The sequence below is a fragment of the Ascidiella aspersa genome, chromosome 3, assembly GCF_963924565.1.
Source record: "Ascidiella aspersa chromosome 3, kaAscAspe10.2, whole genome shotgun sequence".
NCBI lineage: Eukaryota > Metazoa > Chordata > Ascidiacea > Phlebobranchia > Ascidiidae > Ascidiella > Ascidiella aspersa.
The window spans coordinates 32,692,340-32,716,622 of record NC_139449.1 but is presented as its reverse complement, the minus strand read 5'-3'; the positions used below and the strand labels follow the sequence as shown (position 1 = coordinate 32,716,622).

At 39.2% G+C, this 24,283-nt stretch overlaps 4 protein-coding genes across 4 annotated transcripts in view; 3 read left to right on the top strand and 1 right to left on the bottom strand.

The window, feature by feature from the left end:
* Window positions 1–8,610, top strand: part of LOC146162556 (dynein axonemal heavy chain 5-like) — a 77,337-nt gene extending 68,727 nt beyond the window's left edge. Inside the window, exons 83-91 of the mRNA XM_083386033.1 lie at window positions 175–339; window positions 1,142–1,336; window positions 2,173–2,323; window positions 2,875–2,993; window positions 3,703–3,852; window positions 5,024–5,236; window positions 6,001–6,129; window positions 6,486–6,624; window positions 7,326–8,610. Of these exons, the coding sequence (XP_083242159.1) occupies window positions 175–339; window positions 1,142–1,336; window positions 2,173–2,323; window positions 2,875–2,993; window positions 3,703–3,852; window positions 5,024–5,236; window positions 6,001–6,129; window positions 6,486–6,624; window positions 7,326–7,630 (1,566 nt within the window). The 3' untranslated portion in view covers window positions 7,631–8,610. The remainder of the gene's footprint in view (window positions 1–174; window positions 340–1,141; window positions 1,337–2,172; window positions 2,324–2,874; window positions 2,994–3,702; window positions 3,853–5,023; window positions 5,237–6,000; window positions 6,130–6,485; window positions 6,625–7,325) is intronic.
* A 2,221-nt stretch (window positions 8,611–10,831) lies between these two features.
* LOC146162555 (stathmin-1-A-like) lies at window positions 10,832–11,519 on the top strand. Its single transcript, XM_083384058.1, has one exon. The coding sequence runs from the start codon at window positions 10,884–10,886 to the stop codon at window positions 11,517–11,519; it is 636 nt and encodes a 211-aa protein (XP_083240184.1). The 5' UTR covers window positions 10,832–10,883.
* An 840-nt stretch (window positions 11,520–12,359) lies between these two features.
* Window positions 12,360–18,083, top strand: LOC146162554 (uS5 assembly chaperone PDCD2L-like). Its single transcript, XM_083385233.1, has 8 exons — window positions 12,360–12,499; window positions 12,706–12,863; window positions 13,956–14,037; window positions 14,713–14,784; window positions 15,097–15,336; window positions 15,979–16,106; window positions 16,796–16,947; window positions 17,938–18,083. Exons 1-8 carry the CDS (start codon window positions 12,404–12,406, stop codon window positions 18,081–18,083), a joined length of 1,074 nt encoding a protein of 357 aa, XP_083241359.1. The 5' UTR covers window positions 12,360–12,403.
* A 1,224-nt stretch (window positions 18,084–19,307) lies between these two features.
* Window positions 19,308–23,207, bottom strand: LOC146162553 (uncharacterized). The gene is given in 1 exon segment (XM_083385232.1): window positions 19,308–23,207. A coding segment is annotated over 1 exon segment (3,900 nt).
* Window positions 23,208–24,283: the final 1,076 nt, after the last annotated feature.

Sequence of the window (24,283 nt, the reverse complement as noted above, 5' to 3'; positions counted from 1 at the left end):
TAAAGAAAGAGAAGTAATGACACAAAAAACGATTCATAAAAATCGTAACAGTGTGTTCCACGAAGAAAAATGTCGCCAACACTGCCTTTATCAATCCCACTCATAAATGCCCACTTGACATTCGCTGTATACCTCCTTGCTCTGAATTTCATCCCAGTCCTCTTTCCTCTTCAGCTTCAAACGAACGAGAGCATCAGTGATCAGTACCGGACCTGGATCACCGCAGAAGTGCATCCCAAGTTCCCCATCAATCTCCTTCAGTCCTCCATCAAGTACACCAATGAACCTCCGGCCGGACTCAAAGCTGGATTGAAGAGGACCTACTCGGCTCTTACTCAGGTGAACTCGTCGTTCCTTTAGCAAACTCACCCGTTCGTGTCCTCGAACTCGCCTGTAGAAAGAGAATTGAATTACTCGGATCGATTAAGTCTGCAACAACAGCACAGCAAATACCTCATATAAATGCTGTAAAAGGAAAGTTTTTAATTGAATTCTTTGTCAAAATTTAATTTCATGAAATAAAGGAAAGACTAGAAAAACTAGTTTACCTTGAGATTCGAACTCGCGACCTCGGACATCTTGTTTAGGCGTTTTGAAACCAAAAATACAATGTTAGGAAATGACTATTTCTATATTGACCAATTTACACTTTTTCACCATTCGGAAATCTGTCGAAAATAGCTTATGTAAGATATTTTAAGATCTCAAGCGTTTCCAGTCATTCTATCAAATCCAGGATTGAGCAATTCAATTTAACAAGGAGTCGCATGAAAATAAGAAAATTTACAGGAGGGCCGGGTCATAAGTAATCTTAAAATGCACATATTATAAATTGGTTTCTTTAAAAAAAACTGAAATGGCGATGTTTTGACAAGCTTTTAGGAGTAGGGAAAAGTGAATTTGCCTTACAGTTGTATTTTAAGAAATATTCTAACACCAAGGAAAAATAAACGTTAGGGCTTTATTCAACTGAAAAATGCTCATGGAAAATATTTGTTGCCCAAGTATCTAAACCATTCCTGTGTGTTTTAAAATTCTGACACCTGGTCCAATTAAAAAGGCGATAGTCCCCAAAAACACCCAACCAGCAAATCGCAACAGCAGGGATATGTGTCAAAACCTGCTTCTGTGTCAAATTCAGGATTTCCTTGACATCTCGAACATGCCGCAGTGGAAGCCCCTTCTCTTCAACGTTGCCTTCCTATACACGACTGTACAGGAAAGACGTAAGTTTGGACCCCTGGGCTGGAACATCCCGTACGAGTACAACCAGGCAGACTTCACCACCAGCGTTCAGTTCATTCAGAACCACTTGGACGACCTCGACATCAAGAAGGTATAAGTTAAGGGTTTTTCCTTAAATTTATTGGGAGGAAGTAATATTGCCTCTGAGTTACAAGCCAGTTGTTCTTATAGCTCTTTTCTCTACCAGTACACACTGGAACACTAAAGGTTTGAAATCGATAAAACATAATAGTAAAAAATATAATCAGCACTCTTACTATATGTAACGATATATATATATATATATATATATTTTTTTTTTTAACCTGATGAAGCACGGTTGTGCGAAAGCTTGTCGAGAATCAAATACAATTTGTCTTTATACAGTGCCACCTGATTCCTCTATATATATATATGTGTTTAATAATACCTTCAGTTTATTTGGGTACACTATGCACGGGTCTGTAAAGTAGCTTGATAATAAATTGCAAAGCCAAATATTAACTGAAGATGATACAAACTCGTATCGAAACGTCTTAATCAAGATGCTGTCGATTTACTCGACCTTTTTGGCTTTGCAATTTATTATCAACCTTCAATTTATCTTCTAATAAAAAATGGAACTAACTATTTAAACCGAGCAACACTTTAAAACGGTGTAAATGTTACTTCTCTTTATGTGATGATGACCCAGCACTCTTTAGTATATTATAATTCTTTCAAATGTATGAAATGATTTTAACCCAACATTTATTTTCGTATTTCTTATGCTATAATATCTTACTTTATATTCTAGATTGCAACACGTTATATGTATTTACTTTTTACCATATTTTTGTTTGAAATCGATCACATTCAACAAAATCTGTTTATCAGTGAGAATTGTTAAAAATTAAATCAGCCAATATGACTTCAACAAAGGCTAATTGAACTACTTTCTTATCCAAGGGGGTATCTTGGAACACTGTACGCTACATGCTGGGTGAGATTCAGTTCGGCGGTCGTGTCACAGACGACCTGGACAAGCATCTGCTCAATACTTACTGCAAGGTCTGGTTCGGCGAGCACATCTTCGCCGAGAAGTTCTGCTTTTACAAAGGTAAGTGGTTGTAAAGCCGTTTTCAACTAAAGCGTTTCGTGTGTGAAGCTCCGTTAATTGCCTAATCAGCGTATTCACTCACTAGACCCGCGTTTCTACTTTGGCCATTCTATGTCCGCCTTTAGACTAGCAGAAAAAAGCATAATGTAGGCTAATTTTACGAAGGGAAAACCTTGTAGGTATTTAATCGAAATGAGGAATGCTTACCAGTTTTATAAAAAACTATAAAGGATGGCAAACTATTTTCAATGTAAATCTATTTTCAATGTAAAGGATGTCAATGTTTATTAGTTTTCTATGTAAAGTATCCCAATTTATTTCGTTTTTAATATAGATGATGTATAGCTTTAACAGTTTTCAATAAGAAAAATTGTAAATTTTTTTTTTTTTGATAAAAAAGATGTCAATCTTTTTTTCAGTTTTTAATATAAAAAATAACAATCTTAACTATCATTAGTCGATGTGCACAAACCATATCCAATTTACCGAAAGCCGATTTACGCCAAGACTGAGAAAAATAGGCAATAATAGTATTTCTTGTTCGTCTTCAGGCTACAGCATCCCCAAGGGCAAAACCATACAGGAGTACCACACCTTTATCAATAACCTGCCCCCTGTTGATACCCCCGAAGTGATGGGGCTTCACTCTAATGCAAACATCACTTACCAGGTAAAAAAATAAGTATAAATTTTTTTTTTTAATGCGGATCTGTTTATTTTCTTCGACATAAAGCTTGGGGTCCCAGATAAGTGATTGTAGCTTTTTGCTTTATTAAATATTTTACTGAACGTTGCCTGTGTAAATGGATATATTTTCTGTTTAGTTTCTCTTTGGGTACACGTCAATATAACTTCACTAAATATATATGCCTATTGCTTATATTAATTAAATGAAAAAGCTTTTGTCCTTCTTCTTATATATTAAAAAAGGATTGCTGTTTCGTTTTTTCATCTAAAGATGCACCCTATTGGCACTTAACCGGAGTTATATTGCATTATACCTGGGTTTAAAAGTACTGTCATTGCTGCAAACTTGGGTATATTTGTCAGTATAAGATATGAAGCGCTTCTAGGAAAAATGTCAAATTCAAGTACTCTTAAACGGAAACATTTATATACACAGTGTATTGTTTGTCACGAAGCGCTTCTGGATTCGTACTCACCACCACATTGCATTACACAATCATAGTGCCTTCGAAAAGGCTGTTACCGAAATCAGTAGCCATAATCAGAACTATCGTGCAAGCAAGAACAGTCTTGGGACCATGTTATTTGTTGAGCTTTTAACACTGTTTTTCACACTAAATTTTTCACCGAGTGCGTCTCGCAAAATCAAACACTTTGAGTTGTTCTCGTTTAACTTCATTGTTCCCTTCCAGACGAACTTCGCCAACGCGGCGCTGGGAACAATCGTGAGCATCCAGCCCAAGGAATCGAGCGGAGGCTCGGGCGAAACGAGAGAGAGCGTCGTTTTTAAGATGGCCGACGAGATGCTCGAGAAACTTCCCGGCAACTTCCTGCCGCACGAGGTCGATAGAGATTTGTTTGGAAAGATGTTTGTTTCCCGCCCCTATTTTAAGTTTGGAAATTCTTTCCTGTTGTGGTGCAGCAAATAGATATCAAGAAACATATTAGGTGTTCTGAAATTAAACTTTTGAAAACGTCGGGTAAACCTCTTAATAAAACCAATCTTTCAATAATATCAACAATTTTTTATATATGATCTATAAATGACTAGTCTAGAAATGGTGCAATGTTGGATTGTTTATCTTACAAGTCTATACGCAGTGCATATAGGTGTTCATGCAGATGCTTATGTCTATAATCGTAACAAACTCAAAAATAAAAATAAAACTAATATACAGATGTGTATGAAATATATGCACGCAACAACTGCGATCTAGCCTTTCGGAAGCTCATTTTCGACCAACGATTACGGCTTACGTATTATAGTACACCATCGCTGACTCACCAAATTTGTCGATCAATGATGCAAGCAGGGCATGCTAGAAGATCAATTAGCTTGCAATAAGGTTCGAACTCACCACCTACGGCCATACCGGGACCGTCGCTCTACCGACTGAGCTACACAGGCTCTGAGAGGAGCGAGTTGAGAAACAACCATACGCCAATGCTTGCCACACTTTATTAGTGGAAGGCACCTAGTTGTTTTTCTGGCCTGCCGTGCATCATTGATCGACAGATTCGGTTAATCTGTGATGGCTTTTGATGTACTATTGATACGTCAGCCGAAATCGTTGGTCTAGAACAGTGGTTTTCAACCAGGGTTCCGCGGAACCTTAGGGTTCCGCTACTACAGCAAAGGGTTCCACAATTTTTTAATTGTTTCGCTAATTGAGGTGTGTTTATTACACTGGGGTTCCTCGAGCCAGTGGAATTATTACACTGGGGTTCCTCGAGCCAGTGGAATGTTTCCATAGGTTTCCACTCCAGCAAAAAGGTTGAAAAACACTGGTCTAGAGTCTAGACTCTAGAAGCAGCTTCCAAAAGGCTGGATCACAGTTGTTGTGTGTGTATTTTTCATTGATTAATATACACATGTGTAATTCGTGTATATTTATAACTCGATCAGTCATGTATCAATGGGTATAGTAGGCAACCCGTTGTAAAATCCAGTAGCAACCGTAATACTTTATGCGAATGCCACAAAACAACACCTTATCTTTATCCTGCTTCCAGGTCCGAGCCAGGCTGCAGAAGATGGGCGCCATCCAGCCGATGAACATCTTCCTGCGTCAGGAGCTTGATCGGATGCAGCGCGTCATCTCAGTTGTCCGGACCACCCTGGTAGACCTGAAACTGGCAATCGACGGAACCATTATCATGAGTGAGAACCTCAAGGACGCCCTCGACCAGATGTACGACGCTAGGATCCCCAAACTATGGCACAAGGTATACGTCTTATTTACTTCACATTTATTGTTCATTTTGGTGCCTTTAACGCAGTTGTTTTCGACCTTTTACCACCAAGAGGTGTTTCGCTGTCGCTGACTATTTCACTCGGTTTCAAGGAATACATAAATGAATAATAAATCTTACCCCAAGCGCTAGCCGCAGATATTAGAGTATGTAGATAATTTTCTGTCGCAAACTTAATTTATATAAAGATGCAGGATAATAATTTGGCGTTAATTTAATTCCGCATAAAACCTTTCAAATCTGTTGACTATAGTCGCATAATATGGATTGTTGTATTGTGGCAAAGAGGAACTTACGGCAGGCGAAATATTATTGTACAATTGTTGTTTTTTCTTCTTTTTTTTGACCGGTGTATGTTACACGTAACATAGACCTGGGGGTAGCCGTATTGTAGATTTCCTGATTTTGTTTTCCATGTTTACTGATAAATATGTTTGTCATTTTTGTGGATAAATATTTGGCGGGCAAAAATACAGTGCTTGTACTGATTTTATATTCTAGTGTCTCGTTTGTTTTTTTGGTATATCAAGGGACGGTTAGTAAAAAGTACTCGGAATTGTTTTTTAATAGATACTTACCAATTATAATGAGAGCAATTAGTTAAAACGACATTTTTTTTCGGCATAGGCTTCAGTTTAAAAAAAATCTTTTAACCATAGGAATTGGCGCCAGTGGATTTACAAACTGTATAAATGTATATTGTATACCTATAAACCAAACCGTTCGTTTTCTCGTAGATTTCCTGGGAGTCTTCCACTCTCGGCTTCTGGTTCACAGAGTTGCTGGAACGCCACATCCAGTTCCACTCCTGGATCTTCGACGGTCGCCCCAACCAGTTCTGGATGACCGGATTCTTCAACCCACAGGTGAGTTGCTGATGTTAATTCGGGCGCCATTTTGTGTCCCTTGCTACACATTAGAACACTTAAACACCAGTAAGAATATCAAAGCCCATCAGAAGTAGGAGGATTTTGAATGTTTCAAATATCTCTTTATTCATTTTCAACATATATGAAATGTTGATATATGAGAGATATTCGAAACTTTCGAAATGACAACTAATTTTGTACGAGCTTTGATATTCTTACTACATCTTGTCCCAACCTCCAACCATTATGCTCCAAAGATGATAACACATAATTCAATGTTTGAAACTATATCAGTTAACATTTGAATCCCGGTCAATTAAACTTTAAACGAATATTTTCTCTTCGCTTTAAAGGGTTTTCTGACAGCCATGAGACAAGAGGTGACCAGAGCCCACACGGCCAAGGGGTGGGCTCTCGACGGCGTCGTGCTCTATAATGACGTCACAAAGATGATGAAGGAAGACGTGGTGGGCCCTCCACCGGCAGAAATCGGTGAGTGACGAAATGCTAATAAGAAAAAAAAGGCTGAAAATGTGTGATGAAACGTCTATGAGGGGCCAGCCGTGAAACGGAAATAAGGTTGTACTTACAAAGCATGGCACCTTTTATTGTATATCAACTTTAAATCAATGGGTTGGTACATTACTGGAAATGTCACTTAGCCATATTATGGCCTATTGTCAAAACCACGGAAGATTATATTCAGTTACATGTCCAATTCAAAAGCGCTCCACTTAATTATCAATTATTTATTGCGTCATTTTGGTTTTGAGGCGTCCATGAAGACTGACTTTAAATATAAAACAATTGACTCTAAACTTACGTTTTAAACAATTTTTTTTCCCTTTAACAAAATATTTATGCTCAGGTCCACAATAGTTTAGAAATTTTATTAGTTAAACATTTTGTTTTTGCCAATCACTTAAACTGGGTCTTCAGTGAATTATATTTTCCCTTAACTGGGAATCGAGTCATTATAGAATAACTTGTGTACAAGAAGACCAGTTTTTAAAATTATTAACGTTTCCAGTGATTGACAAAAAAACAAAAATGTTTAACTTTTAAAATTATTTACAATATTTTAATCATTAAACATTTATGTTTTTTAAAATTAAGAACGTTTTCATTTAAGCCTACACAACTGACATAAAAAACGATTTTCGGCCCTTTAAGAAAAAACACTTGTCCGGTAGGTGGCGTGTACGTGTACGGGCTTTTCCTGGATGGTGCCGGTTGGGACAGGAGGAACGTGAAGCTCTTCGAGTCGCATCCAAAGGTCCTCTTCACCGCGATGCCTGTGGTCCACGTGTACGCGATTAACACGGCTACTCCGATCAAGGAGGACAAGAAGCAGTCCATTAACATCTTCCAGTGTCCTGTGTACAAGAAACCGCAACGCACCGATCTCACCTACATCTTTCCGCTCCTCCTCCGATCCGTGCAACCTCCGGAGCACTGGACGCTCCGAGGAGTGGCGATCCTCTGCGACACAAAGTAGAAGGACTGGACGACGACTCTTCAGTTGGGCGCGTCGTTGTGTATTACAGTGTTGTGACAAAGTCTTTGCTTTGCGTCTTTAATAACAGTCTTTTATGGTCTTTAAGTAGTATTTGAACTTTGAATTTCACTTTATTTCAATCTCTTTACTTTATCTTTTCGGTTTTTCTTGAAAGTGTCGTACTAAAACAAAATTGAAGTATTTGTTAATGTGTTGACTATGGGTTTTACACTGTTTTGTTCTTAAAAAAATTACATTAAAAAAACGTCGAGCGAAACGTCTAATTTTAAATCTTAAAAAACCCATACATTTTCTTTAAAAATCCCTTTAAATGAATTATTTCATCAATTACGTGGCAACCTTATACACGTGTGTTGTGTTTTAGCTTGTGTATTTCAGTAGAGTTAGTTTATTTTTTGTCGTTTGCTTTTTGTGTGTAACCTGTGGGCAAGGATTTGTAATTTTCCTATTTTCCGGTGGCTTTGGAAAGCGCTTATTGGAAATTAAAATGTACATATTTCAGATTTTAAAACTGCGTGTTCCCTAAATCTTTCTGTGTGAACCATTTTATCACGTATCGAAAGTTTGTAAATGCACATATTTCAGATTAGTTTATTTTTTTAAATCCCGTTAAAATATTAGTATTTTTTTCGAATCTTTTTGTGACTTATTTTGTAATATCCCGAAAGTATGAAATTATATCCTTCAGAGTCTGCCTATGAAATTTTCAGATTGTGATTTCTATTATCTTTTACCGTTTCAGATGTACATATTTCAGATTTTTATTCTTTAAATCCACTGTAAACCTGACAGTTTAAACGAGCTTAATTTTTTTTTTATAAATTTTATTCATTCCGATCTGGGATTTTTTTTCAACGGAATTATGTGCACTTAGCCTATAGTTGTACTACATTTCACTAATCAATTGTTATTTCTACGATTGGCGTGTGCGGTTTGGTTTTCCGGAAATAAAATATCCAACAAAATTTTTATTGCTTCAAGTTCACGGTAGTTTATATTTAGGGTGAAATCTCAGCCGCTCAAGATTCGAGGATTATTCTTTTGGGTATCACTATTTACTACTGTTTGACATAAAAAAGTGATCGCCTATTAAAATTAAATATATTTAACTGAACAAGTTGTACCATGTGTTTAACTGTACAAAACATTCGTATCTCATAGTTACTGCAGCACCTACAATATTATTGGGTGACACATTTGGAGGAGTAGCAGACAAACAAACACAGAAAGTTTGTCGTTTAATAGAGTGACTTAAAAAGGACTGAAATGATCGTAAGAATATGGTTTACTGAAAAACTGTATTAACTTATAGTCAGGCAGGTAGCGCCGATTGGGCAAAAATCTTAAAAATTGTGCACAGTGTAAAGACAAAACCAGGGAGTCGAACCGTTTGATTTTTCCGGTTCAGGTTCGGTTCAGGTTCAAGGATTTTTTCGGAATCCGGTTCGGAGGAATTTAAAAGTTCCGGTTCAGATACAATACAATTTGCGTTAAATCTCAAAATGTGGTCGATAAATGTAGAGAATAATCTTTGAATTGTAAGTCATTTAATCTAAGTTACGTGACTTATTAAAAAAAAACAGCAACTCAATATTGAAATATCTAAACAATAAAAAATGAACGATTTTTTTAATCAATATTCATATTTTTTTCATAAAATTTCGAACATGGCGTAACTTGACTCTGTAAAATAGAAGTTGTGACGTTATGCAGGAGCGAAGATTAATCTCTTTGGGTTCGGTTAAGGTTCATGTTCTTTTAATTTATTCGGTTCAGTTCCGGTTCGGCTCCTTTAAATCTTATAAAAAACGGTTCAGGTTCGGTTACGGTTCGGAAAAAATTGACCCAAAACCGGTTCATAAAGTTCCGGTTCGGTTCTGGTTCGACTCCCTGGGCAAAACAAGGTAACACATTTTAATTATGGCCATGATCCTAACATCAACATTAAGAAAGCGAAGACTGTGCTTGGTAGGATAAATTTAGTACGGTTTACTGCTTGAGTAAATAAATGTCACGCGGTTCTTTTTCGCGGTTTTTCCAAACGACTTGGCTAAGATATTTTTCCTTGACAGTTAGCTGCTTTGTTGGTCATGTTTGCCAGAAAGATTATTATAGGTCGATTGCATTGTTGTGTTGGCCAATTTTATCTGTGTGTTTAATCGCTGGGTTTTAAGCGGGCAAATCAGTATGGTGTGGTGATTTGGGATGTTGCGCACTCCTTTTCTGAAATTTTGTGGTTGTTGCATATTCTGTGGCTTGTATATTGAAGGTTTCACCTGCGCGGGGGATAAATCCTGCAAAATGTCAAGAAAACGTAAAACTGACGCTGTTGTGTTTTTCGATAACTAATCCATTTACATCCGAGTAAATTTTAACTGTAAATTTATCACCGCCGCGCAATTTTAAGCTGCATGTACACGGCGCTCTTTCACTTATGTACGTGAAAATTAATAAAAAAAAAACTTTCTTCAAATGCCGCATACCACAACGCATATTGTTTGGGTTAGGGTGCGGGTTAGCGTTTGGTTGAAGGTGGGTCAAGTTATTATTAATATTAAACATAAAGTTACTTGACCCACCCTCACCCAAACAATATGCGTTGTGGTATGCGGTATTATTTTGTTTTGTCTTTTTTTCACGTACATAAGTGAAAGAGCGCCAAGTACACTCCTGTGCAATAATTTAATAACTTGGTGGCAAGTGCCTAACCTGAGATTTTGTTTTCTCAACCGAGACTTTAAGCATAAGCATTTAGTGTGCACTACTAATAAAGTAATTTGCAGTTTGCCCGGGTAATACTAATTTACGGAATGATGAATGGTCGGAACGCTCACTAAAAGTGTTACCCCGTTAAAACAATTATTTAACCAACGCACAATATTTGGGTAAGGGTGGGGGTTAGCGTTTGGGTAAAGGTCAAATGTTATTATATTTAATAATAATACTGTGAGCGTTCCGACCATTCATCATTCCGTAAATTAGTGTTATCCGTTTGCCCGCCTAAATTGTGGAAAAAGTTTGATTTTTTTGCAAACATCTGATGTGCATTAAACTTTGGTAGTTGCCTGCGTAGCTCAGCTTTTTCGTACCTTGCTTGCAACTTAATCCTGATCTAGCTGATTGGTTTTGCTTTAGTTTAAGTTTCTAAATTCTCCTCTTTAAATTTGCAGTTTACTTGTTTGTTTTAAATTTACAAATCTTACCAACTTTGCGTTGAAACCTCTCAGTTGCGATGGCAAGCGAACAAAGAATCACCGAGCTTAAGGAAATGGAAGTGAAGGCCATCGACAAGCGGAAGTCGGGCGAAGCGTTTGAGGTCATTCTCAAAGTTCCCGGTCAAAGTGGCGACGGCATTTCCAGTCCGCTGAAGGCCATCACCCCCAAGAAGGAGATTTCTATTGAAAAGATTAAAGACAAGCTAACTGCGGCTGAAGAACGCAGAAAAGCCCAGCAGGAGGCGCTGCGCAACACCTTGCGTGCCGAGGAGGAGAAAATCCTAAAGGTGAAGCAGAAAAAGGTAGAAGCAGATGTCCTGTTCAGCAAGTGGGCACAGGAACAGCTGGCCAAGAAGATGTGTCAGCACCAGAACAACCAGATCGCCCACCTCGAAGCCAAGATCAAGAAGTTCCACGAGCAGAACATGAAGCCAGACGAGATGCGTGAGAAGGTGAGGCGCGAAATCGATGACATGTGCTCGAACCTCGACGTCAGCCTACAGCAGAAGCTCAGCGAGTCGGAGCAGCGGCGACTCAGCAAGCTCAAGGAGGTGCGCGAGAAGCAACAGGACAAGGAGAACCACGCGCAGCAGGTGCGCCAGAAAAAGATGGAGGAGAGCGACAACAACCCAGACCCCGTTGAGTGCGCTTGAACCTGAAATCACTCCTCGTCTCTCAGCTCGTAAAACTGCTGGTGTCTCTTGGAATGACCGATTTTTGTTTTGACAACATATCTGCTTTTTACTTGCCACCATTCAGCCAATAAAAACAATGGTTTTGATATAAAATATATCCCATTCGGACCATAAAAACATTGATTTTGATATAAAAATGTATGTTTGCATATATCGGTGAAATTTCTTGTATCAAATTTACTAAAAAATTACTCTAAAAATGTTTGTTGAACTTTGTTTTAGCACTGTAGCATCCAATTTTTGTGGTAGCTTTAGTCTTAATTGTTTTGTCTGCTTTTTTTCTTCATACCACAAAGCAAAGTTTTGTCCCAAAACTACACTGTACCTAAATTAGACTATAGCATTGCTTCTGTTGGTTATAAATGTCATTGTAGTTGTGTGATTTATAGTTCAAAATTCTCAACATGTTATAATACTTATCCTATACTGTGAAAGCCTGGTATTTAAAAAAAGCCAATCGTAACTTTATGTGAATAATATTTCCATTTTTTTCCGCTTGTTAATACCTACTGTGAAATCATAATATCCAAATATAACAAGGTTGTCTTAAGCCCACACTGTTGAAATTAATGCAATAACAGCTTATTCTGTGTCTCACTGCCTCTTCATTTTTACCTTCCCTTTTTTTTTTCATTTATCAATACTAAAAAGCCTGACTGCTTATTCTGTGGATTGCATGTTGCATGTTGTTATTGCCCAGTGCTAAATAGCTTGCCTAATATTGTGGTTCACCAGTCGCTGTTACATTATTCCAGTCATGTTTGTCTCTGTCGTTTACTTTTCCATTCCGAATACACATTCTTAGTTGGTTTACATTTGTGTTAGGTGCAATTAGTAACAGGATGTCTGACTTGCATACAGTCCTAATCGGAGTTCCTGATGAAAAGATGACATCACCATTCGCGGAGTGGTCAACTAATAAAATTGGTGGAAAACCTGTACGTTTTAAGTTGCTAAACTTAGTCCTAAAACCAAATAATTTATATTACTTAAAACTTTTTTCTTAAGCATCTTTAGTGTTCAAAATCTACAAGAAAAATAAATGAATACAATACTTTTAAAACCGCTTTTTTCAAATTTAAAGACAACACTTTTAAGACAGATGCATAACTAATCCTTTATTAAAATTTAATTTTGTATTTAGGATGTCATGGTAAAGTTATATCAGCCGGCTTGCTCAAATTGCGGTGCAGATCAGTCTTTGGTGATCCAGGTGTACTGTCCTTTGGAAGCATCAACGTTTCACAGAACAATTTATGTTTTCTGCTGTCGCAACAAAGACTGCTGGACCACCAGTAATGGGTTGGATGTTGTGTGCTTTTTTACTAGGGGTATGCTAAATTAGGAGTCACTAAACTACGGCCTGCCAGGTCAATTAATCTGGCCAGCGGCATATTTCCTTAATAAAGAAAGTGCAGTTGAAAAAAAAACTAAATTTTGATGAAATTTTAAACTCTAGGACAATTTATTAAGGCCCGCTAAAGTTGTTATTGCATTGTTATTTATAATTTCTTTATATAACAAAAATTAAGTTAACAAAGTTTGCCGATTTTCTTTATTTGGCCCGCTATGGTCAGGCCTTACAGTTATCCAACCCTTTAAGAGGAGTTTGGAAACCCCTGTGCTAAATAGTACCTCTAATTCTTGTTGTGGTTAATCTTTGAGTTGGTGATAAAATGATCTTGAGAGTTACACATTGTTGTTTAAGAATGTATTTTAAAAAAACACAAGTTTTTTTAGTGAATGACAATTTTAATGATTGTTTACACAACAACAAGCCTACAGATTTTTTTTTCCGACGTTTTTATAATGTAGGTTCATGTGTGCCAAAAAAGGTTTGATTTTGAATTTTTGTCTGTAATGCATTAAAAAGTAACTCTTGAGGTTGCACTACTTTTTTGAAAAAAGAGACACCAATGATTGCAAATTATCGGTGTTATTACAAGTTTGTAGAAAATTAGTGACTTAAAAGAAAAGGGCTGTTGGTTTGTAAAAATGGAAAATAAAAGGTTTTTTTCTTTTTCTCATATACAACACTCCCTTTGTGCTGCATAGTATGACTTTCCGACTCAAAACCAATTTTAATTGAGTCATGCGTACCATATGGTCAATGAATCTTGTGCTTGAGGCTTTTAAATTATGCATGACAGGTTTATTTTGAAGGTTCCTTATCTCAAGTGTAGTAATCTCTTGCTTAATTCTGTCAATCTTGTTTTAACAAGTGGGTCATGGTTCAAAAGTGAAAAATATATGTCAATTAAAAATGAAACATTTTATCAAGTTACAACTTTATAATAATTATCCACAGATTACAATACACTAATTTTCGACTGTCGTTTTGCATTTTGGTTTGTTTAACTTAAACAAACTTTAAAGGAAATTGTTTTGCTTTAGATGGACTGCCCTCAGAATGCAGATGCAAGAGAGTCACAACCTCGCAAGTTTGAAAACAGCAGAAGTACCAAATGTTTCCAAGGTTGTTATTCAACTTTTGTTCATGTTATGTCATTTAATTTTTTTGTCAAGTACCTGCTGCGACTTGATCAGGCAGTGGAAACTCTAAAAACAAGATGCCAGTTAAATTAAGTTTAGATTCGATACAGGATGTAAAAAAAAACAGCAGCACTTTATGTTATACCACTTTCCATTGCCAAAGTGTAACTAATAACTCCTTGGTTGCTTATATCATAAGTTAAAGTCCCATCAAATCGTAATCTTATCTAGCAGCCAATAACTTGCATGCAAATATAGTTTCTGCTGACTTATAGCAATTAGAAAAAATTCTTCCTGACGCTATATGCTGTAAACTTTTTTGTCCTCGCTCAATTGAATATTTGTGGTATCTCATGTTTTAACACAGTGGTTCTCAATCATGGTGCTATTTTAATGCTCAAGGGTGCCGAGAGATATTTTAAATTCTTAAGGATTCCATTTTTTGTGTACGATAAAGGTCTAAAAAATTAAGAAGTTTTTTTCAAGCTGTTTCAATCTTGTCCAATGTAATGTTAGAGTTAACCACTTGGTAAAAATACAAGCAACGGTGCCGCGAACTATTTATAATTTCTGTAGGGTTCCGCAAGTCAAAAAAGGTTGAGAATCACTGTTTTACCACTCGGTTGTAGATTTTTATTTTGCAAAATTTTTGCCTTAGAGCCAGTTTGATTGGAATTGTGACGATGCTGATGATTGGGGAGACACAACTGATGAAGAACCTGGAACTTCGGTGAGAATTTGGATTAAAAGTTTTGTCATCCTAAATAAAGCAGAAAACATAGTTCTGGTCATTTTAAAATAGTTCCTGTCAAGTCATTTGCAAAATATCTCTGGTCCAAGTCATGCTTTTTTAAAGCTTTTTTTGGTTCTATTCCAATTTATTTTCGTACAATTCCAGGACATTTTCTGAGTTTGGTAGAAGTTTTTGACAAAGAAAATTAAAAACGTGAAAAAGAGAGAAATCTACATAGTTTATTCTATATTTTCTGTTTTAGGTCTAAATCTAAACTATATAGATTTCTCTACGATGACTTTTATGTAGAATCTAAGCACCAGTGCAGAGAAAGCACAACTGGCCGAAAGTTTCCAGCAACTTTCTGTAAATCAACAAACGCCGCCTCAAACAGAGGTGCTTTATCAAGACAAAAATTCCGAAAGTTACTTCCAGCCTTATTACGTGAACGTCTGTGATGAAGCAGAATTTTTTACTCCAGCTTCTGACAACGATGTTCACATAAAGACCTTGATTGAGAAATACGACGCCTCCGAAGGCAATTTAAATGTGAGTACTAAATTATTTTCAGTACGCAAAATGCGAAAAAGTTTGAAAAAAATTATTTTTTTTAATTGCAAACCGTTATTTGGGTATTTAACGTTTATGCTTCGTGTTTTTGAAATGATTATACATTACAGTCGACTCAAAAGTGTAGAAACATATTTGATTAGGATTGATTTTGTTAGTTTAGAGTTAAAATTCATGTTTAGAGTAGGCTAATTTAAAGTTACTGGTCTGGTTCAACCATAGTTATTTCAAAACTGCTTCATAAATTCCCGTTTTTGTTAAATAAAAGTAACCTATAGCTTACATTAATCTCGTTTGGCAAGCTTAAACCTGGGGGCTATCAAATGTAAAAGAATAAAAAAGTATTTAGCCCTTAACTAATCTATGTTACAAGTAAAAAGGACTAGTTTCTTTCAAAATATTCGGTTCTGTTCCGGTTCGGTTTGAAATCCTATAAAAATGGTTTAAGAAAAAATGTCCAAAACCGGTTTATCAACATCATTTTAGGGTTTTGATGGATTCTATGACTAAAAACATGTTTTCTTATAAAATTTTATTTTTATAAAATACTACAGTTGCTAGCTATAAAATTGTCCGTATGGCCACGTCAGCTTTTAATGATTTTTGTAAATGTTTTAAAAGGCTGACGGAAACTTTTCGGCCGAGTTGAAAGTCGCGTCGAGCGAACCCTACGAGAAAGTGGACGCCAAAGATGTCGTTTCGCGAAAGTTCATGAAGAAGGTCAATCTCTGTCAAAACCAAATCATAAGGTAAAGTCTATGCGAACAATTACCTTGAAATTTTTAGCCCAGCGACGCGCCCCATAGATGTCGGTTTTAAAAAACAGTTAGAGTAAAAATAAATTTATAGCGGTCTTCTGTAATTTTTTGATGTACATAACAAAGTTCTGCTCATACTTTCTTTTATGTAGGGCGCGCAGCGAGTGCAGTACCCAATCTGAAATTCGAATTTGTTGTTCAGTGGAAATCCGACGTTTTTAACATAGAAGAAAAGCGTCTCATATCAATGAATAAGTTGATCCATTTTGTTTTTCAATTGCTAAGTGAGGATCAAAATCTTAACGCCATTCATATAGCAGTATTTCGGTTAAAGTTGAAGGTTAAGCCTAAAATGGTTTAAATTTACCCCACTTATGTGAAAATCTTTATACTGGCGCCCATCTCCTAATATGAAATAAACGAACCGAACTTTAGTGATCGACACCTAAAATTCGGATAACTTTTCTAAAGGCGACTTGCGTTTGGCTTAAAAAAATAATAGACCGTTCTAAAGTTTGTCGGACTCATATTGATGGCCAGCATTTTGTGCTTTAACCCTTTCCTCAATTTCATTTTACGTTAAAATAAACCGAAAAACAATACAGCTCGTCACTTTAATGAAACGGTAGTTTTTTTTAATTTTAAAAGCTCAAAAAATTGTATCGATTTTTTGTGGTTAGATACAGCCACGGTGGAAGTCCCCTACTTTTATCGGACGCCGAACCCCACTGGAAGAGTCCCTTCTGCGATCGATGCAACTCGACCTCCTGCTTCGAGTTCCAGCTGATGCCTGGCCTTATTCCCTATCTTTGCACGCCCCAAAAACCGAGAGGTTATCAATTATTCACACGCCCTATCCGCTTCGTTGTTTTTATTACTGGCCCGCGCCTAGTATCAGCTGCGCTATTGTATAGCGCAAATACAGCTGACGTAATGCGTTTTTCGCATCGGCCGACTGTCTGTCAGAAATTTTCGTGTCAGCATTTCGCTTTTTTGGGGGGCAGAAAGCATGATTTTGTTACAGGTCGCCAATGTAGCAGTATTGACTGTAAGGCTTTTTTTAGCAGATGTTGCGTCATTTTTTATGTTAAAAATAGAATGGGTTAAATAAAAACCAACAATTATACCTTTGACTAAAGGATATTTTGGTTCATAAACTTTTTGTTTATGCTGTGTTAACTACATTTTGACGCGGGTCGCATTTAATAGACGGGGCCAATATGTCCGCCACCCCTGCTGTAAAGGAAAGTGCTCGCAATAAGTGATTTAAATTCGTGATGCAAAAATATTACACACAGAACATTTTATATTTTTTCTTTTCTGATATTTAACAAATTTATGGTTGTAAAAAGCAACATTTTGTAGTGAAATATATACAGTAACAATGGTTTCCTAATTGGTACGACGTTTTAGGGAGGCAATTATGCAGTAATTGACTGAGCTAAGTTACAAGAGTAATCTTCCATCCCTAACAGAAATGCCAAATTTGTCTTCAGAATTCCTTTGGTTAAATTTTCCTTCTTGTTTTAAATAGATGTTCAAATGCCATTACTCTTGTTTTGACATTTTCCGTCCGGGTATAACAATCGTTGACCCTGGTATGATTTTAGTGTGACGTAGCAAAAAATTATAAAATACCAAATTAGTGTAAACGCCAACACTAAAGCTGGACAAACGCAGGAGTTAAATTGTCACTTTTCTCCAATATTTTTACAATTATAATACAAGAACAACAAAATCGTCAAAAAACCCTTAAAGCATTAATCTCAAATTTTCTTTTTGCCTTCATTAAGTTTCAACCGGTGTTATGTCCCTTGTTCAGATTGCGTCGAATTCGGCACCGTTCTCGTGTACACCTGCGCGCGCAGCTGCTGGGATGACGTCACAACCCCCCCTGTCCGCGAACACGTGATCTACCTGCCCGACCCGGACCTGAAATTTTTTAAGACGCAAAAGACCGAAAAATAAACGCATTTAAATTAAATTGAAACGTTGGTTTATTTTCGTAAGGCTACGATTATTACTAATTAACCGGTTTCCGTTGTCTAATAACGTCATATATTTGAGGGCGGTTGAAAGATTTTTTGATCAAAATGCTGATACCACTTACCGTATTTTATTGTGTGAGAGTACCAGAGTTTTTTGCTTACGACAGAAATGTCCTGCTTTTGCTGGCGATGTTTTACGTAAAATGACATATTGGTAGTATTTTGGGGGTAAGCCTGCACTCTAGACGTTTCGGCGAAAGGTCATTTCAAAGTCAATCTGGGAGACAACTTGTGGATTTTTTTCAAATGTTTTTTGTCCGCATGTTGGCGATCGAGTGCCCCGCGGTTTTAAATAAGCTGAAATTCACAACGCGGCCTTTTATTAGTAATGCCAACAAATACACTGGAAGTAAAAGAACATATTTCGCTCAGATGTGTTTCCAGTCGCCTATTCTCGAATCTAAGAAAGCCTTATAAATATCTTCTTTATTGCGAAATCCCAAGGCAATACAGTTACCAGTTACAGATGGCACCACATAGGCGTTGTTCGCTGCCAAGGCCAATGAGTCTGTCGCAGACTAGATCGGGACACAATCCCCAAAGTAGCTGCTAAGGATAGGAATGACTTTACTTTCTCGAGCAAGACGTTTATTGGACAGAACGACAATCAGTATACGGCAACTAACCATGCACACCAAGTGCTCGCATAAGGCTACAGCTTGTCTCTAACCAACGAGATTGCAAACCGTGCTCAAATGCGTCCGATTCTCTCGGTATCCACCTGACGAATGATATCAAAACGACACCACGCAATAGCAAACGAAATCGGCACAAAGATATCACGCAGCGCCGAGAAAAGCGAGGCTACAAAATTCACACAAAGTTCTATCCCTGAGGGGAAACCGTGGCGCCGGGTAGCCGACCCGGACGGCAGTTCCCGCGGCCTAACACATTAGTTATGCTTCAAAGGGTTACAATAATTAAATTTGTGACATTTACCCCCTCTTAAAGACAATCCTTGCGATTGGCTAATTTAGCAAAACACAAATTTAAAGCGAAGTAAAAATAAAGTACAATACACACTTTTGCCCAAGATAACTTCACGATGGTACACAATAAATTTACAGCACAAATTCCGAAAGAAAGAAAAATAACTGAACGAAATAAAAGGAATGTACATACATGACACAAGTACAACACGAATTCAATCCAACCTACTCATATAATCGGCCCCAACGTTATCGGTTCCCTTTATACTTTCATATTTAATGCGATAACTCTGCAAGACCATTGCCCAGCGCATTACACGGTCATTAGCAAATTGTGCCGACGATAGGTAAATTAGTGGCTTATGGTCTGTTTGCAGGACAAATTCGGCCCCGTAAAGATATACTTTATACCGTTTAATTGCCCACACAATTGCCAAGCACTCCTTTTCAATAGTGGAGTACGACCTTTCGGCATTATTTAATTTTTTACTGGCGTAGCTCACTGGAAAGAGCTCGCCATTGTGTGCTTGTAGCAGCACACAACCGATCCCCTTATTCGACGCATCCGTTCGTAGGACGAACGGCCGATTCACGTCAGGTAGGTGCAAGATGGGCTTGTTCACCAAGCCAGAGCGCAGCTCGTTGTAAGCTTCTTCTTGTGCCGCGCCCCAAACGACCTTCATCGGTTGGCCTTTCCTGGTAAGATCCGTCAAAGGTGCGGCGATGGCCGCGTAGTTTGGAATAAAGTCGCGGTAGTATCCAGTAAGGCCAAGGAAGGATCGTACTTCCTGTTTGGTCTGTGGGCGACCAGCGTCACGTATCTTTGCTACGTTGTCATCATTTAAACCGATGATACCATTTTTGATGTTATGGCCCAGAAAATTGATGCTGGACGTACCAACGACGCATTTCGACGGTTTAATAGTTACACTTGCCTCGCGCAGACGAGTGAACAGCTGCTCTAAAGCGTCCAGGTGATCGCTCCACGAATCAGTGTGGACCAATATGTCGTCCACATAGCTTTCTACATGTTAAAGTCCTTTAAGAAGCGTTCGCATGGCGCGCATGAATGTAGCCCCGGAGTTTACCATGCCAAATGGCATTTTAAGAAACTCGTAAGTCCCTCCGTTGGTGACAAAAGCGGTTTTGTGGACGTCTTCTTCGGCGACAGGTATTTGCCAGTACCCCTTTGTAAGATCCACTTTCGTAAAGTAGCTGCTCCTCGACAACTTCTGGAAAACCTCATCGGCTGTAGGCATCGGTTCAGGGTCGAAAATTGAGACTTTGTTCAACTTGCGATAGTCGATGCAAATCCTGTTTGAGCCATCCTTTTTTTTAACTATCACCACCGGAGAAGCGTATGCAGATCGCGACCTCCGGATGACCCCGAGCCGTACCATGTCATAAATGTCCTTTTGTAAATGCTCTCTCATACTAAACGGAACGGTGTAGGGCTTTGAACGAATGGGTTCGTTGTCAGTCAGCTCAATGCGGTGCTTGATAAAATCAACATCTCCCGGCGCATCGCTGAAAATATCAGAGAACCTGTCGACGAGTGCCGAAATTTCCTGCTTTTCCCCCGCCGACAGTTTGTCGCCGAAGGCGACCTCCTGCGATGTTTCGCGGGGATTTGACGCGACAAACCCCGCCGATGCTTCAGCGACCAGTGGGTCTGTTTCTCTCATCACGTACTTTTTTAACATGTTGGCATGAAAAGTTCGATACTTCCCATTAACATCCAAAACATAGTCGTTAATTCCAATCTTGTCATTGACACGGAAGGGCCCTTTCCATTGTAGGAGTAGCTTATTATGGTCGGTTGGAAGCAAAATAAGGACTTGGTCGTCCCTTTCGAACTGTCGCGATTTAGCTTTCTTGTCGAAGTACTTCTTGTATCTGCCTTGACACCTTGTAAGCTCCTCTTTTGCCAATGCTATGGTAGTTTCCATCCGCTTCTTCAAGTCAATCACGTATTGGTAGCTGGTCTTCACTGATGCTTCCGTCTCCGCATTTGTCCACATCTCGCTCAGGATGGTCATCGGGCCGCGAACTGTACGTCCAAACATCAGTTCAAACGGCGAAAATCCAGTAGAATCCTGCGGCACTTCTCTGTAGGCAAACAACAGCGCACTTATATACCTGTTCCATTGTTTGGGCTGGTCGCAACACAGCCTCTTCAGCATTTTCTTTAGCATCCCGTTGAACTTCTCCACCAATCCGTTGCACATCGGGTGGTAGGGAGTTGTAGATAGATGCTTTATCATGAGCAGCCTCTCCACTTCTTTCATACAATCAGAAACGAACTGAGTTCCAAGATCACTTAGGATTTCGTCTGGTATACCAAGCCGACTGTACATGTCCACCAGCGCTTCAGCGACCGCCTCTGTTGTTATCGTCTTTAATGCCGTTGCTTCGGGATACCGTGTGGCGTAATCCACGAGCGTTAAAATATAGCGATGACCGTCTTCACTCGGCGGATGTATAGGTCCAATAAGGTCCACCGCAACCCTCTTGAAGGGAACGTCGATTACCGGTGGTTTCTGCAAAGGCACCCTGATAACGCTTCCTTTGTTAACTGTCCTCTGACACACGTCACAAGATCGACAGAACCGTTTAACCTCGCCTTGAATTCCTGGCCAGTGAAAGCTTCCTAGAATTTTGTTCAATGTCTTCTTTATTCCCATATGTCCCCCCATCATCGAATCATGGGTGACTTCCATGACCTTTTGCCGCAATCGATTTGGGACGACCAGCTGCTTCAGCCACTTCCCGTTGTTAACTTTGGGGTGTAGGTACATTCGGTACAGCAGCCCATCGATAGTCTTGTACTTTGTAACTTGCAGACCCCTTGCGATTTTCTTTGTGGCTTGCCAGAGTTCTTTTATTGATGTGTCATCGAGCTGAGCCTGTCGAAACCCAGGTTTATCTGAGATAGGCCACCTGTCGGCGTCCGGCACGGCTAGAGGTTTTCTCTTCTCAGGCTGTGCCTGTGACCTGGTCATAGCGTTGACTTCAGCGAATAATTTTTCCGGATTAGTTGATCCCTTTATGCCAGGCACGTTGCCTATAAACAAGTCGTGTGATGCATTCGGGAGACAGAATGCTTCGGTCTTTCCAGAGAAGTATGGCGTGTCGATGTAGATTTGGGCCACCTCCGTCTCGACCAAGCGCCCGTTTGCCATCCTCACCTGACCCTGACGGCCGGTAATTTCTTCGTCACGGACAAACTTTCTATCAACTAAGATCCCAGTGCACCCTGTGTCGCCCATCGCAGTGATAGGATGATCTCCCACGAATCCCCTTACGAGTGGTAAACCGTAACCACCTTCCGGCTCCACCTCTCCTTCGGTCTGCAATGCCGCACTCGTCATCCGAAGTGGTCTCGCAGGAACAGAACGGGACCTACAATCTTTAGCAATGTGCCCTGTCTTGTCACATATAAAGCATCTCATAGGGAACCGTTGTTCCGGCCGTGGGCGCTGTCTCTCTTTTGGGTCTGCCCTTATTGGGTTTCTTGATGTACCCATTGTATCGGCCATTCCACACCCATGTGCTGACAAGAACTGCTCCGCCATTGTCGTCATGGCGTCGTTTGAATCTGGAGACTGCTCCTTAAGGTGAGTTGCAAGTTCCTTTGGGCAGGATTGTAAGAACTGTTCTTTCAGTGTAAGCTCATGCAACACGTTTTCGCAGTTCCACTTAGATAACTTAGTCCATTTCGTGAGGTAGTTGTTGAGGCGTACCATAAATTGCTGGGCACTCTCGTCTTTTTCGGGTTTCGCATGACGAAGTTTGTAACGATAACCCTCTTCTGTCAACTCGTACCTTTTAAATAGCGCAAGCTTTAACTGCTCGTAATCCACGGCGTCTTCATTAGAGAGTGCAGAATAAACGTCAAGTGCCTTGCCAGTGAGAAGGGTGCTAAGCGACATCGCCCACACTGATTGATCCCATTTGTTGTTTGTGGCGACCCTTTCGAAACGCAAAAGGTAGGCATCCATTTCGTCTTTTCCATCGACGAACGTTGGCAGTTTTGGTGCTTTTGTAAAAGGAACAGCGCCGCTTGCGCCTTGCGATATGCGCGACCTGGACATCTCTGCATCCAGGCGTTTCATTTCCATTTCATGTTCTCTGACTTTCTCAGCTTCTTCGAGCCGCCTTTCTTCGGCGGCTGTTTTCGCTTCGCGATCCAAGCGACGTTCTTCGCGTTCTGCGGCCTGCTGATGCTGCACGAGTCATCACCTGTGAGTCCCATGCTCTTTCCTGCCTCGATTATCTGGTCCATTTCTACCACGTCTTGAAGAGGTCTCTAAGTCAAACCTTGTTTAGATTCCCGGACGAGCCCCCAATTGTCGCAGACTAGATCGGGACACAATCCCCAAAGTAGCTGCTAAGGATAGGAATGACTTTACTTTCTCGAGCAAGACGTTTATTGGACAGAACGACAATCAGTATACGGCAACTAACCATGCACACCAAGTGCTCGCATAAGGCTACAGCTTGTCTCTAACCAACGAGATTGCAAACCGTGCTCAAATGCGTCCGATTCTCTCGGTATCCACCCGACGAATGATATCAAAACGACACCACGCAATAGCAAACGAAATCGGCACAAAGATATCACGCAGCGCCGAGAAAAGCGAGGCTACAAAATTCACACAAAGTTCTATCCCTGAGGGGAAACCGTGGCGCCGGGTAGCCGACCCGGACGGCAGTTCCCGCGGCCTAACACATTAGTTATGCTTCAAAGGGTTACAATAATTAAATTTGTGACAGAGTCTAACACACCCCATAAGGCTGTTGACATCTATTGATTTCACGACACGCCCTTGAAGAAAAACAACTGCGCTTAAATTAAGCCTTTTATCTTTGTCTAGCACTTTAATTTATTTGAAGAGCAAGTTAAACCATCCTAAATTAAGCCCGCCGTGAATTGCCTCGCAGTTTTAAACTGGCATTTATATTATGTATTTAACTTGCCCTAGCACCTACGTAGTTGTGCGTTCCTTGTATCGCTGTATTTTAGTTTGCCTTAGCAATCGATAAAACGAAGCGGGTAAAATTTTGCTTTGTTGCTGCCAGTTCAGTCAAATTCGTTGGTTCACTCTGAGAAACGTACTTTTACACCGCCATTTTTTTAACGTTTTTATGAGCACTGGCTAAATTCTGTTGCTGATTGAGGCTTATCGCT